This window comes from Ailuropoda melanoleuca, chromosome 12, assembly GCF_002007445.2.
Source record: "Ailuropoda melanoleuca isolate Jingjing chromosome 12, ASM200744v2, whole genome shotgun sequence".
Classification (NCBI taxonomy): domain Eukaryota; kingdom Metazoa; phylum Chordata; class Mammalia; order Carnivora; family Ursidae; genus Ailuropoda; species Ailuropoda melanoleuca.
Window position 1 is genome coordinate 876,948 of NC_048229.1, and position 14,709 is coordinate 891,656.

Genomic DNA, 14,709 nt, shown 5'->3' on the forward strand with positions numbered 1-14,709 from the left:
CCAGGCCTGGACCGCACTCCTGCCGCGTCCGGCCGAGAGCTGGGGGCGGGGGTCGAGGTGGCGCCGCTCCGCTCGGCGCATCCGGGGCCGCGAGCGGAGGAAGCGGCGGCGCGCCCGCTACGGCGAGCCGGAAGTGACGTCGCGCGACGAGAGGCGTCGAGACGGGCGGAGGGCTAGAGCGGCCGAGCGAGGGCGGGCCGACGGGGCGGCGGCGGTCGGGCCCCGGGGAGTAGTGCCTTGGGGCAAGGCCGGGGCGGCGAAGGCAGGATGGGCGGGAGCGGGCGGGGAGCTCGCGGGGCCCCGGGAGCCGCAGGGAACTAGACCCGCGGACAGCATCGGACGGGAGGGGGCTGGCGCCAGAGGTGAAGACGGCAGAGAGGGGATGGCCCCCGAATGGGAGACCCTGGCTTAGGGGTCGGCATCCCGAAGAGACCATGGACTTGGGGCCCCACGAGCGGACGGCGGACGGTCCTTAGACCTGTCCCGGGTGGGGCACCTGCGCACCGGCGTGGGCGGCCGGGCTCCCCGGCCCGAGGAGACGAAGTGGGGGGCGCGCCCCGACTACCCCGCGCTGGCCACGGCGGCCGGCAGCAGAGCGTCCTGGTGCCGGCCGACCCCGGGCTCCTGGGGACACGACCCCGCCGCCCACCGGAGCCGAGAAACGGAAGCAGCCCCATCAACGGCTGCGCTGGGAATGTGGCGCACCGGGGGGCTGGGTCGCGGACATCCGCGACAGGGCACACGAACCTGGAAGACACTACCCTCGCTCCCCGTGGCCCTCCGTGCCCCGAACCGCCAGGCCCGCGTCCTCCCGGACTGGATGCCTCTCCCACCCCCACCCCCACCCCCCCATTTAAGTGAGGGCAGGAAAGCTGCCTGAATCTTTGCAATCCCTGAGCCCGGTACAGAGCCTGACACATGGCAAGAATCCAGGAAAGGTTTGAGGAATCAATCCTTTTACAACTCACCTCCCAAAGAATGGAAGACAAACTAGTAAACCATTTTGGTTTGTTAATCAAGAGTTACATTCAGAAATGCGGTGGTTGGGGCACCTGGGGTGGCTCAGTCCCTGAAGCGCCTGCCTTCCTTTCAGGTCATGATTCTGGGGTCCTGGGATTGAGCCCCGCGTCCGGCTCCCTGCTCATCGGGGAGTCTGCTTCCCCTCTGCCTGTGCCCCTCACTGCCACTCATGATCTCTCTCTCTCTAATAAATAAACTTTTTTTTAAAAATAGTAAAAACAAAAAACGGCGCTCGGTGGGAGAAACCAGACATGGAAAGCCACATACTGTAGGATTCCATTTATATAAAATGTGCACAATAGGCAGATCCACGGAGGTGGACAGTAGTAGGTTAGTGATGGCCAGGGGGCTGGGCGGGGGGGCTGAGTGCAACTGGATGTGGGATTTCCTTTGGGGGTTGATAAAAATGTTGTGAAATTAGGTAGCGCCGATGGTTGCACAACTTTGTGAACGTACTAAAAACCACTGAATTGTGCACTTTGAAAGGATGTGTTTATGGAATGTGCATTATATCTCAATAAAAAACTCATTTAAAAAAATGAAGGTTAGGGACACCTGCAGGATTTCAGTTGGGTGGAGCGTGGGATTCTTGATCTCCGCATTGTGGGTTCAAGGCCCACATCGGATGTAAAGATTACTTTAAAAAATTTTTTTTAAAAATCTTAACAAATTGAAAAAAGAAGAATTAGAAGACTAACTCGATAAAGTGCAGATGCAAATGCCCTCTGATGGTAAACTGAAGATTTTAGAAAAACAAACCCTGGCTTTAAAAAGGAGACAGGAGTGGGCTTACCCACTTACCAGCTGTTCCAGAGCCATGGTCTAAAGCCCATTCTCCATCCTACTAAACAGCCTGGGTGGGGACTGGGTCTTTGAACCTTCAAGCCACCCTCTTACTTGCTGAAGCCAGTAAGTTAAAAACTCCATCTGCCAGAGTCCCAGCTGAGGGAGGCCCCTTTGTTTGCTGCGTTTGGGCAAGGCTGGAGGTGAAAGGGAGGTGGCCACCTCCTTCCTGCTGCTCCTGGCTGCACCTGCTGCCCAAAAGCAGGGCTGACACGTCTCTCCTGCAAGCGAGGCCCAGTGCTGGGTGGCCATCAACGTGGAGCTGTGGACGGTGGTTTCTTGATGTGAACCCTTGCCCCCGGGCCACAGCTCTGGATGGCTTGTCAGCAGCTGCAGGTGTGTGGCCGTGGGTGGGGGGCTCCGGGTCCTCCGGTCCCCCCGCTACCCCCAGCCCGAGGCAGCATGACAAACAGGTGCCTCAGTGGGCCAGTTCTGTACTGTTCTGGGAATCACTGCAGAGGATCTGGTCCAGTCCCAAACCAGGTCCTTGAGCCCTCCACCCCCAACAATCTGTAAGCCCCAAATTTCCTAAAGAAAACGTCTGCCCAGCTACACACAGAACCAGACAGGGACGTCTTCCCTCTCAGAGACCTGTGTGGTCCCGGTAAACACAGATGAGTGGCTCACGTGATTTCCCATCACTTCCCAGGGGCTGACTCGAGTGCACATCTTACATGCTGACCGATGTGGGGAGCCGGCAGGCAACTGGGCTCTTCCCTCGTGCAGGGGCCAGGGCAGGGAAAGGAGGTGCGGGGTCTTGCTCTCCTGTGTCCTTGGGATAACACTGCATTCTGGCCCTAACTTTCTGTGCCTTCCACACTCAGGGAAGGATCACGCAACCCAGGAAAAGGCTGGCCCCAAGGTCAGGCTTGCTCCCTTGAGGTTCTGGAGGGAGTCAGGGACAGGTCCCATCACATGACATCGGCAGGGCTCTATGGAGGACAAAAGCCATCAAAGCCAAGTGGTCGTTAGAACCCATCAGACTACTGATTTTTTTTTAAAGATTTTATTTATTTGACAGACAGCCAGCGAGAGAGGGAACACAAGCGGGGGCGGTGGGAGAGGAAGAAGCAGGCTCCCAGCGGAAGAGCCTGATGTGGGACTCGATCCCATAACGCCGGGATCATGCCCTGAGCCGAAGGCAGATGCTTAACCGCTGTGCCACCCAGGCGCCCCTAGACCACTGATTCTGCATCCACAGCTCCTCACACATGGGGACAAGGATGTATAGGGATGGCAGCAGGATGCACTGAGCCACCAGCAAGAACAGTGCAGACATTCGTGACCGCAAAGCCAAGCTACACTGAGACAGGCAAGAGTGAAGTGTGTCACGAGCTGCCATCTGTGTGAAGAGGGGGATCAGATGGGCTGGGCTGTACACAGAGCTCTCTGGGAAAAGCCACAGCCTCCGGAGAGAGGCCCTAGAACGAGGGCAGAAGACTTTCTCCCTTCTGTGCTGTGCCTTCAAGCATATTCATGACTTGAAAATGCCACACACCCATGGATCCTTCAAGGTGACTCACACGGGTCATCCATTCATTCCCTGGAGTCACATTTGGGAGCAATCTACTCCGGAGGTTTCACTGATCCTCAGACCAAGACCTTGTGGCCTTTCAGGGGAGAAGTCGTGGCCCCAGCAGTCATCCGGCTCATTTCTGCCCTCGGAAATGACTTAGCAAAGAGCCCACGCCTAACACCAACCTCCACCCCTCCTCCAAACCGCCCTTCCCCAATGGCCCCATCTCATCAGTCCCTCAAACCTAAGGCCCAAGTCAGCCTTCAGTCCTCCCTCCTACGCTCACCTCTGTCCACCAGGCAGCAGGAAGCCCAGCGGCTTTTCTGGTGCCCCCCACACCTCACTCACCCTCTGCACATGGCCTCCCCCTGGCCACCACCAGCAACCTCAGTGGTTTTCCTGATACTCACGGCACCCTGTCTGTCCACCCAGAAGCAGCCCTCGAAGAGATGTGCCGAGCTCGGTGCACACACGGGTGTGCCCACGCACACCCCCCACACATCACATGCGCGCGCACACGTGCATGCAGGCACCTGTGCAGGCACACAAGCACACATGCGTACACACGGGTACAGACTCCATCTCCTGCATGCATGCATCACCGTGTGTGTGTGCACCCACGCACGGATGCCAGCACGCACACACAGAACACACCACCTCCCCCCGGAAACTGCCCAGGGCCCGCCTGTCACCAGATCCCCCTTCCTCGCTGAGAGGTCACTCCTGGGCTATGCTGAAGCGCCTGCCACTTGGTAAAGGGCATCTCCCAGCATCCCTTGCAGCTAGACCGGACCACCTGACCTGCCCTTGACAATGAGGGGAAGAAGCTACTGGTGGGTCTTCTGCTGGGAGAGCCTGGAAAGGGCCCACCCTCTGCAGGCTGCCTGTCAGGCTTCTATGACACAGGCAGGCTGCCAAGCCCGGTCCTCATGGCCGGTCCCAGGAGCCTCCTGTGCCCACCTGCCCCAGCCTCCACCCGTCGACGCCACTGTGTTCCTAACAGCACCAGCACTCTCTCCCTCTCTCTGGAGACTAAACACACAGGAGAGACGAGGTGAAAAGTAAAAAATGGCATCACTTAAGCAAAGTTTGTACTTATTTAATAAGAAAATTGCTTCTTTAAAAAAATAGTGTCTTTACATGCTGAGGTGTACACGGTTAATGCATTCGCAGCAGGTCCTCCCTGTGATGAAACCCAGCGTGACGCAGGTCTCGAGACCCTGAGGTTGCGGGGCCGCGGCGCAGCTCTCCCATGCTGGCAAGGATGGCCTGCAGCGGCGGCGGCTCCTGGCACACATTGGGCCAGCCCGAAGGCGCTCCAGCGGGCGGCCGCCACCTCAGTCACTGTCTCCTAGGGGGCTGGGCACCTGCAGGACAAGAGCAAAAGTGTGGGTGCTTCCTCCCGGGGGGGGGGGCTCAGCATCAGGGCCCGCCCCCCACCTGCCCCATTGCCACGGACGAGCACAAGCACTTGCTCTCAGCCCGACCCCTGGTCTCCACGCCAACACTTCAAGACCCCGGCCTGGGCGGGGAAAGCAAGGCTGGGGACAGGGGGTCTTCGTGGGGCTCCATCAGATCCCCTCAGGACGCAGTGCCTTCGGGGCACACAAAACGGGGCTACTCCACACTGGACAAGCGCAGGCCCTCCCCCAGGTGTGAAGACAGCAAGCGGCCCCCAGCTCGAACCTGCACACACACTCCGTCTGGCCTCACGGTGTTTGGGAGAACTAGTCACCATCAACCCTCAAGAGCAGATGATCTCACGTAAAATCCTGGAATACCCGTCCCTCCCAGGAAAAGCTTCTGCTCTCCGGGCGTGGCCCTCCCCCCACTGGCCGTGAGACAGAGCAGGAGCACTCCCGCCTGCCAGTGTCCAATCTCCATCACCTCCCTGACCTGCTCCCACTCCTCGTTCTGCCTGCACTCCTGTCCTTCCACACCTGGCCCACATGGCTGGCTTCCCTTACCTGCGTGCGTCACTTGGCAACCCCGGTGTGCCAGAAGGAGCACGTGTTTCTGAGCGCACAGACGATGGGAAGCACTCTTCCAGCGCTCCGGGTGGGACTGCGCCTGTGGAGAGCTGCTGGGCCAGCAGAGAACCCAGGCTCAAGGACGTCTCCCGCCCCAGGGAAAGAACTCCAGCTGCAGACTACGGTTAACTTCAGGGCCTCACACACACGTCCTCCTCCTAACGCTACCGGGAGGGACGAGCCGCCTGCAGCCGCGGCCCTACCAGGAGGCCGCGCCACACGGCAACCACCCGGAGTGGGCGCCAAGCACCCCACGTTCCAGAGCAGGTGTGACAACAGACACGTGCTGAGGACCCCAAAGTGCCCCTCACACCTCTGTACCAAAAACAGGAAGGCAGGCCATGGAGCACAGCCTCTGTCCAAGGTCACTAGGCACTGAGTGGGGAGCGAACACAAAGCAGCATTACGGGGTCACCAGCCACCCGGTCCAACACCCTGGCCCCGCTCATCGCAGCCGTGTGACCCCAAGAGCCTGACACACCTCTCTGCACCTCAGCTTGCTCGTCTGCACAACGGACGCAAGGACAGCAGTGCAGAGCAGGTGAGAAGCTTGGCCAAGCTCCCAGAAGGGAGGGCCTGTGGCAGCCCCGGGGCCCCGGCCTCCAGCCTCACGGCCCCAGACCCCACCTTGGCGCCTGGGCTGGCTGCCGCGTGCGCAGTGGCATTGAAGTCATGCACGGGCAGGGTGCTCAGCCACTGGGCCATGGACCGCTCGTGGAGCTCGGTGCTGATGATGGTGGGGTAGATGTGCTGCTCCTTGAACGCCGTGACCCCTGCCTCCTCCTGCGTCCAGTCCAGCGGCTCGTGCAGCCCGTCGTTGCCAAAGCGCTGGTTGTACTTCTCGAAGTGCACGCGCTCCAGGACCAGGCCAAGCCCCGGCGCCTTGGGCACGTCCACCTTCGCCTCCCCCCAGCTGCGCTCCAGCACGCTCTCGGGGGCGTAGCCCTTGACGACGGCCACCACCAGGCCGACCATCTTCCTGATCTGGTGGGTCATGAAGCTCTGCCCCTTCACCTTGATCACTGCGAACTCCATGCCCTCCCGCACAAACGGCTCCTCACAGAACATGTCCAGGATGTAGCGCCGAGCGCTGGCCTCGTGCGGCCCCTTCTGCGAGGTGAAGTTATGGAAGTTGTGCGTGCCCCTGTAGCAGGCGAGCAGCCCGTTCACACGCCGCAGCGTCTCTGCGCTCAGCCGGTAGCGCTCGTCCTGCACGTCGTGGTCCTTGTGGGCGAAGGCGAACGTGGGCAGCATGTAGAAATAGGTCCTGGCGTCGCACTTGTTCTTGGAGTTGAAGCCGCCCGTGACCCTCTTCAGTCCTTGGGGGGAGAGGAGGCAAGTGAGGACGACGCTTCCCTGCCCACGAGCGCCTGGACCAGACCTGGGCCTGGCCTCCGTGCACCGAACCCGCACGCGCCTGACGCTCAACGGCAGCGTTACGCAAACCAACTCATCAAAAACACGGGCTGTTTATTAAAACCCAGGGTTCCCGGAGGGACAGGGAAGGGCACGCTCTCGCCCTGTGGGCCTCTCTGCGGAATACACGGGCCTGAAACCACACCCTACAAGTTATCCTACGCGAGGCCACCAGGCAACAGCACATCTAAAAGCAACAACATAAACAACGAGAGACAACTCAGACAGTCCAGCAAGAAAAACATGATTGCAGACGTTCTGGAACGTTCGCAGGATGAAGCAGCAGGCAGCCCCCAAACATCAGGACCGTCAGGACGGCAGGTCTGCAAAGGCCCCGCACTCTGAGCGCTGACAGACCCAGCAGGCGCTCGACAAACACGCGAACTAGAAGTGAAAGAACAAAGACACCGTGAAGCACGCAGGGCTCCACTTGTGCGAAGCACAGAAGCGAACGTGCGCGTAGAGAATTTCCCCGAGGACACGTAAGTCCTGGCAAGAACTGAGACTCGGGGGTGCTGCCCGAGCTGCGCCAGGGTCCCAGACAGCAGGACTGCCCTCGCCTGAGCTCGCGGGCCTACGGATGTGTCTAGGCCTGTGCCACACAGGCAAGCAGACACCAGGGCTCCTGTCCTCCTTGCTCTCCCTCGACTGTCGTGTCTCATTTGGGGGTAATTTCAGGTTTTCTTTTTTGCCTGGCGTAAAATTCACTTTCATCTGCACCGAGCATCGCCAGGACGCGTCGTGCAGGTGGCCGTCTGCCGGGATCGGCGCCGGGGCTGCCTGACGGCTGTGCTCTGGGGCCGCAACGAGGGAAACCACCCCACGTGTCACGTCGCATGAGGAGCGTTAAGCACTGTGGTTACTGTACGGGATTCAGCGTTGTTTCAGCAAAACTGGGGCCTGATCTACGGACTACACAGAAGACCTTCCCGTGCAAACGCGTCAAGTGGCCTTCGTGAGGGCTTGCTCAGTGAGGAGTGTCCCTGGAGGACAGCCTCCTGAGGCAGGGGAAGGCTGCAGCCGAGCAAACAAAGTAACCAATAAGCGTCACTAACTTCACGGTGACAACGCATTTACTTGCACCAAATGCCCGTGGCAGCTTTGTCCGCGGCCACGTGGAAGCCCAGCACCCTTGGGGGGCACACGGAGAAACCATGTGCGGCACGCCCGTGTGGCGGGGTCCATACAACACCCAGCTCCGTGCAAGCAGCCAGACGTATGACCTGATTCTGTTCATGTAAAGTGCTAACGGAACGAACTAATCCGTGGCGAGAGAACGCCCATCGGTGGTGGCCAGTGAGGAGGGGCGGGGTGGGAGGGGTTCAGGTCCGATCCAGGATGGTTCCACAGGCGTCCACGCACATATGCACAGGCGGCAAAACTGTACACTTAAATATGGGGCTCATTATACATCAATTATACCTCAAACGGTTTTTTCAATTGGCTGCTAAAGGAAAAACAACGCCGTGCGGGCTGGTACCGCACGTTGTCACACGATACACAGACATCAGCTGCAAGGCCGAAGGGAAAGGTGCAGGGATGCTGCTGTCGTCTTCAAACGCTACAAGAAGCAGGGTGAGTGGGTGTCAGACAAGGATGCTCGAACAGACACGGCCTCCAAACAGCCCGTTTGCAAAGACGGGGCGGGGGGGGGGGGAGGGGGGGAAAGTCAAGGNGAGGGGGTGAAAGTCAAGGAGCGGGTAGGGCCGAAACCAAGGTCAGGTGGCCACACCGTCTGACCTGCTACAGAGGGTCTACCGACCCCTGCTTTAACCCTCAAAGCAACGACTAAAAACCACAGCAAATTACACCCAAGGCAACCAAGGTAATAATTAAATGGGATGATGAAAACCATTCATTAATCCAAAAGAACAGAAAAAAGGAGAGCCCAGGGGAGTCACAGAGCAACAGACGGCAAGGTCTGCACCAACCCACCCACCCAATACCACGGAACATCAACGCCCGAACGCACCACACCAAGGCAGAGAGTCAGATGGGATTGTCTTAACAAAGACCTGAGAATCCCATTTATCACGCTAGTTATAAAAGGGAATCATCGCCCTTGTTTTAACCGAATCTGGACATTCGTGCCCAGTGTTTGGTTGAAAGAAGGCGCTGCCATGAAGGGAGCTCCCAAGTGTCTGTCCAGCTCATCCCTTCAGGAGGAGGGAACAGCGAACTCTGACATGACTCACAACCACTCCTCCCGACAGCTAAGCAACGGCTCCCATGTCCTAATTGCGCACCAGAGCAATCTGGAGAGGCTTCACGTCCCTGCAAGACCAGCCACCACGGGCACGCGGCCTGCGCTGCAGTGCTTACCCAGTATCCGAATGTGAGGCGGAAGGTGGCTGTTGATCTTTTCTAAAATGTCGTCAATCAGCCACACCTTCAGGGACACGACCTGCCCAGCCGCGGACACACCCTGCAAAGGAAGCAGAAAGGTCAGGCACACCCCTCCGTAAGGTGTTCTCCTAGACAAAGGACCATGCCAAGGCCGCTCCATTTCCGGTGCAAGTTCTGGCTTTAGAGACGCATCTGAGGGGCGCCTGGGTGGCACAGCGGTTAAGCGTCTGCCTTCGGCTCAGGGCGTGATCCCAGCGTTATGGGATCGAGCCCCACATCAGGCTCCTCTGCTATGAGCCTGCTTCTTCCTCTCCCACTCCCCCTGCTTGTGTTCCCTCTCTCGCTAGCTGTCTCTATCTCTGTCAAATAAATAAATAAAATCTTTAAAAAAAAAAAAAAAAGAATGTATTAAAAAAAAAAGAAAAAAAGAAACGCATCTGAGGGGCTGGTAAGACCAGACGGCGCTCAACCCACCAAGCGCCGGGCGAGCACAACAGGGGAAGATCACCGATGGGTTCAGATCCCAGCGAAATACAGATCATGCAGGTAGGAAATGAAGGCCCCTCCGGACCAGACTCTGCAAGACGTGGGGAAAAAGAGCAAACAATGGCCAACAAGGAAGAGTGGTCACCCCGGGTCGTCCACAGTGTCGCCATCCCCACTCCAGGTGCCCGGTCACCCATGCTCCTCTCCCGCAGGAGGAGCCTTGCGCTCCACAAGCCCACGCCATCGGCACCCCCACCCCATCAGGTGGGCACATCTCGTCTCCCCTCATCGCGCGGACAGTGGATTTGGCCCGGAGGCCTTCTGAGAGCCCCCGCTCACGTAACTTCCAGGCCAGCACACGGCTATAACATCCTGTTTTGCCCTGAGTGACCACTGCTCATCTCTCCCTGGCCCACGTTTATGAGCACACTGTATCACGGGCCTTCTGCACCATCGACAGGGCAGGCATCCACCAGCGGTCCTGGAACACAACCCCCACAAACCGGGGGGGACCACTGTGCCACATGAGTCAGGAGAGGACGGGTGATGACCGGGACAGGGAAGGGGAGCTGCTTCTGTAGGCAACACCCGTCAGGGCGAGCACACTTCCCCCCAGTGCCGCGCCTTCGACTAACATGGCAGGACCATGCAGAGGCAGGAAAGTGGATGGGAGGGCGGGCGGGGTGCTGTCCTGGGAGCAGACGCGGGGGGCAGCCCAGCATCAGCCGCGTCGAACACAACAGTGCCGTGTGAGCAGCCTCTGAAGACGCTCCACAAACCCGGGTCAAGACGTCAGACTACAACACACGGAACATCCCTGCCCAAATCTTTATCTGAATCGAGTCACGAGAACAATCGGACGAATCCCGACTGAAGACGTTTGTCAGAACAACTGGCTTCAATGGTCCAAAAACATGCCAGGAAGGACCAGAGAGACGGAGACCATTTTAGGTTACAGGGAGCTCAAAGGACGGGAGTACGCACGCATGCCGACCGCGGCTCAGGCGTGGGTCAGGAACAAACCGAGGCGTGTGGGTAGCAGTGCTCCAACAGGGCTGGACCGCCCAAGGGGAAGTTCCCAGGGGCACCCCTGTCCCTGCATATGCAGGCCTGAGGCTTTCGGGGTGAATGAGGTCCATAACGGACTCTCCAACAGTTTAAGGGGAAGAAAGGACATAGAGAGAAAACCAACGTGGCAAAATGGTATCATTGCTGAATAGAGGAGAGGGCTGGTCTGGCATCCACTGAGACACTCCCCACAAGTATGCAGGGCTGACATTTTTCCAAATAGAAAACTGGAGAGATGGGGGCGCCTGCGTGGCTCAGTCAGTAAAGCGTCTGCCTTCAGCTCAGGTCATGATCCGGGGGTCCTGAGATCAAGTCCTGCATCAGACTCCCTGCTCAGCCAGGAACCTTCTTCTCCCTCGCCCTCTGCCCCCCCCCCCAAAAACAACTGGAAAGATTAAAAAAAAGATACAAAAAATTAGCACTGAAAATACTACCAGGACTAAATCTGCTTCCCCCAGACCCACGTCGTCCAACACAGAACATCTGGCCACGTGCAGCCACAGAGGGCATCAGACAGCCATTCCGTTACGGGGAAATAAAACAACTGATTTCAATCACTTAGATCAAAAAAAGGAACTAAAAGGAGAGCCTGGCTGGCTCAGTCGGTGAAGTATGCAACTCTTGATTTCAGGGCTGTGGGTTCAAACCCCATGTTGGGTGTGCAGGTTACTTAAAAAACAAAGGAACGAACATAAATGGCATGGCTATGTTTTTGTATCAATCACGTGTGTAAATGAGAACGTTCTGGAGGTGCTTCTGGGGCGGGAGAGACGGCTAAGGGTGCTGGGGTCCTTTTGGGAGAGATGAAAGTGTGCGCAGACCAGCTGCAGGGACAGCCGCACAACTCTGCGAACACACTAGAATCCACTGAATCGTACACTCTGGGTGGGCAAACTATGAGAAGAGAATTATATCTGAGCAAAGCTGCTTTTTAAAGATTCTGAAATAAAAACTAAGAAAATGCTATCGTTTCTTCATCCAAGAGCAGGACCCGCAGTGGAGAGATGAGCTGGGATGCTAGTATCAGAAGCTTTGCGTTTCTCCAGCTTTACCAAACTGCACGAGGGAAACACATTCGAACAGAACGATCTCTAAGAACCATGCTCTGAAGCGCTCTCTCCGTGAGCTCAGGCAAATATCCGCCTTTCCTCTGCCTTGAAAACTACCAGAAAGCTGTCACTGGAACAATTACGGAGGAAAGGGAAACTATAAGGAACCACAGACCCGACCCTGAGCCATGAGAAACGTCACTGCGTCGCCTACAAGACTCGAACCCGCAGCCCGGTGTTTGTTCTCCACTATCTGCACAGTGCACCAGTTTTGTGGTCCCCGCCTGGCACACAAACCCAGGGGACCTGGTACAATTGTTCGGCTGCTCAGGACCCCAACCTGCCCGTGTCTGTGTCACACCCCCAGGGATGTCAGGTGGCCACAGAAGCATCTCAGGGCCGGGGTTGCGGAGCGGAGGCAGAAGGCATGTGATGCACTCTGCATTTCATACCCGGAGAAGAACGTGAGGTTCGTGCCCTCTGCCCTACCCACCTGCCCGGCTCCCCTCCACACTCCCCTGGGGAGCTCCTGTCCATGCCAGACCCATACCCAGGAACACAACAGGGCGAGACTGCCGGGAATGGCTGCCACACCAACCAGGACTAAGCCCAGGACAAATGTGTGAGGCAGTGAGTCAGAGCAGTGAGACTCAATCTTGGGACCGAGTGAACAGCACCGGCCACAGCCACTGAGGCTCCCCAGTCCACAAGACGTGGCCAGTGTGGTGGTGATGCGCCATGAGCGTGGAATACGTAGCAGACTGCCAAGCCGTGACACACATGCACCCACAGAATGGGAACTACGTTCTACGTTCTGCTGACTGTATTTCTGTTGATTACACAGTAAAAAAAAAAAAAAAAAAAGACTATCTTAGATAAACTAAGTTAAATAGAGCAAATAATCACACCAGGGTCACCCATATCCTTTCCCCTCTTGGAAAACGGGACATTCAAGCTTGAGCTGCGTGGACAGTGTGACCGTGCGGCCACCTGCAGAGGCCACAGAGGAGAACGCACGGACATGAAGTCTGAGCAGCAGTGAGCACCCACGTCCAGCCACACCCGGACTGGAAATGCTTAGAGAATTTCTCAGTGACACGAGGTGACGGCTCTCCTCCCATTTTGCCTAGTTTGGTCTGTGCATCTGTCACTCAGAGCCAAGAGTCCGGACGAGTAAAGACGTTGACGTGTAGTGTGAATGGTGCACAGACCGGCTTCAGGTGCTGCTTGAACCTGCATGGGAGGGGCAGAGCCGGCGCCTACCTTGTCTGTCCGGGCGCACCGCTGGAAGGACATTTTCCTCATGTCTTCGCCGTGATTTTCAGGAATACAACCCGACTGGACCAGGGCAGACACCAAGTCATCTTCGATGGTCTTGAATTGTGAAGACCCAACATTCCTCTGAAACAAAGAATAGAAAACCAGGTTTCTTCAGTCAGTCACTGCCCACAGATAGAAGCCCTGGGCCTGTGCTGCTCCCCGTAGGGCACCTGGGTGCTGGGCCCACACCTGCGGCCCTGGGGACACACCGCGGCTCCTCCCCGTCCTGTGGCACGTAGGACAATTACCTGAGGGCACCCAGTCTCTTAGAAACCCCCCACCCTCGGCAGCCAGGTAAACAGCCCATGGAGAATATCACCTGAGACGCTGTTTCCTCCCACCTGGTCAGATCTGAAACCAGCACCCCTCCTGCTGGAGACAATCTGTTGGCAGCAGCTGGCTACAGACAGACACCACCCCCTTATCGCCATGGGGAGGGAGGCCCCGTGACTCAAAGCAGGGAAACCCACCCGAGGACGCGAGGGCTGGATTTGGAAAGACAACACCCACTGCTTCGAGAACCTCCTAACACTACCCCTCTCAGCGTGCCCTAACCACAACCTAAGGCCCGCAGGATCCCCCCACCCACCCCCCCATCAATGAGGTCATGCGACCACCCTGACACTTCTCAGGGAAAACCTTCCCCACACCAGGGACACGAAGGCCTACAAGCACTCTGCCAAGATCACCACAGGGGGAAGTTCTTCCCACGGTCTACCTCGCGGTCCTCACTGCAAGCATCAAGTCATAAATGCTGCTCAAACACCCACACGCAGGGACAGAGAGCTGCAGCGGTGGGGAAGGCGGCTGAGTGGCAGGGTCTCAATATGCCCTTCCATCAGCACCGTGAGCCACTGTCACTCTCCAACCCCCCATTTCCCTAACAGGGAAACTGAGGCAAACAGAAACAGAAGTTGGGACACAGCACAGTTCTCAAGACCGCGCCTAAGGCAAAAGTGCACCGCATCAAAATCACAGCACCAAAAGCATTTCTTCAGCCACACAGAGCAGCGGAGGTGGTCCGACCATCCCTGAGGCAGAGTCACCCGCCCCGTCGGCACAGTCGACCCCACCCGCGACATCAGTTTCCCCGGTGCGACCTACACTCTTCCTTAAGAGGAGACGGAAGAACCCCAGTCGTGCCGCTGTCCGAGGTGAGAATCACAACACCAGCGAGCCCAGGCACGGCTGCGTAGACGCTCCGGGCGGCACTGAACGCCCTCACCTGCATGCCGTGGTAGCCCTTCCCGGAATAGGCCATGAGCAACACGATCTTCCGCTTGGGCAGCTTCCGGTGCGGCTCGGCGTCCGGGCTGCTCTTGAGCTTCTTGGCCTGCTGCTCGGCGTCCTCCCAGATCCGGGCCTTCCGGTCCTGCTCCCGCGCGGCGCCCACGGGGGCGGGGGCCTGCACGTTCCCGGCCATGGGGGGCGAGCTGCAAGGACACGGAGCCAGTGAGCGACGCGGCGGGGCGCGCGGCCTGGACAGCGGGGGCCCGGGCGACGCGCCGCGGTTACCAGAACAGACGCCGTCCCAGGCGCGGGCTCCACGCTCCGCAGGCTCTCCGCAGGGCCCCGGCCGCCGCCCGCAGGCCGCGGGCCGCCATGCGCGGCGGGG

The 14,709-nt window shown here is 58.3% G+C and overlaps 2 protein-coding genes across 6 annotated transcripts in view; both read right to left on the bottom strand.

The window, feature by feature from the left end:
- Positions 1-129, bottom strand: part of EP400 (E1A binding protein p400) — a 98,733-nt gene extending 98,604 nt beyond the window's left edge. The window contains 1 exon segment of the mRNA XM_034638629.1: positions 1-129. The gene's annotated coding sequence lies outside the window, so the exon portion shown is untranslated.
- A 4,328-nt stretch (positions 130-4,457) lies between these two features.
- PUS1 (pseudouridine synthase 1) lies at positions 4,458-14,703 on the bottom strand. 5 transcript variants are annotated; one of them, XM_034639321.1, is made up of 7 exons: positions 14,610-14,703; positions 14,320-14,527; positions 13,038-13,175; positions 9,148-9,250; positions 6,037-6,728; positions 5,347-5,459; positions 4,458-4,746 (listed from the first exon to the last, which is right to left on the bottom strand). In XM_034639321.1, exons 1-7 carry the CDS (start codon positions 14,696-14,698, stop codon positions 4,731-4,733), a joined length of 1,359 nt encoding a protein of 452 aa, XP_034495212.1. In that variant the 5' UTR covers positions 14,699-14,703; the 3' UTR covers positions 4,458-4,730. The 5 variants fall into 5 exon arrangements, 4 of the variants coding, with proteins under 4 accessions (XP_034495212.1, XP_034495213.1, XP_034495211.1 ...); XM_034639322.1 differs by lacking the exon at positions 5,347-5,459; XM_034639320.1 differs by lacking the exon at positions 5,347-5,459 and having other exon boundaries at positions 5,891-6,728.
- Between the last annotated feature and the right edge of the window lie 6 nt (positions 14,704-14,709).

Bases quoted from the DNA above. Each gene is read 5' to 3' on its own strand.
- PUS1 (XM_034639320.1), bottom strand. From the start codon at position 14,698: ATGGCGGCCCGCGGCCTGCGGGCGGCGGCCGGGGCCCTGCGGAGAGCC. The intron at 14,528-14,609 runs GTAACCGCGGCG...GTGTCCTTGCAG, and splicing joins CTGGGACGGCGTCTGTTCTG to CTCGCCCCCCATGGCCGGGA. The intron at 13,176-14,319 runs GTGAGGGCGTTC...TCTTTGTTTCAG, and splicing joins AGGGCTACCACGGCATGCAG to AGGAATGTTGGGTCTTCACA.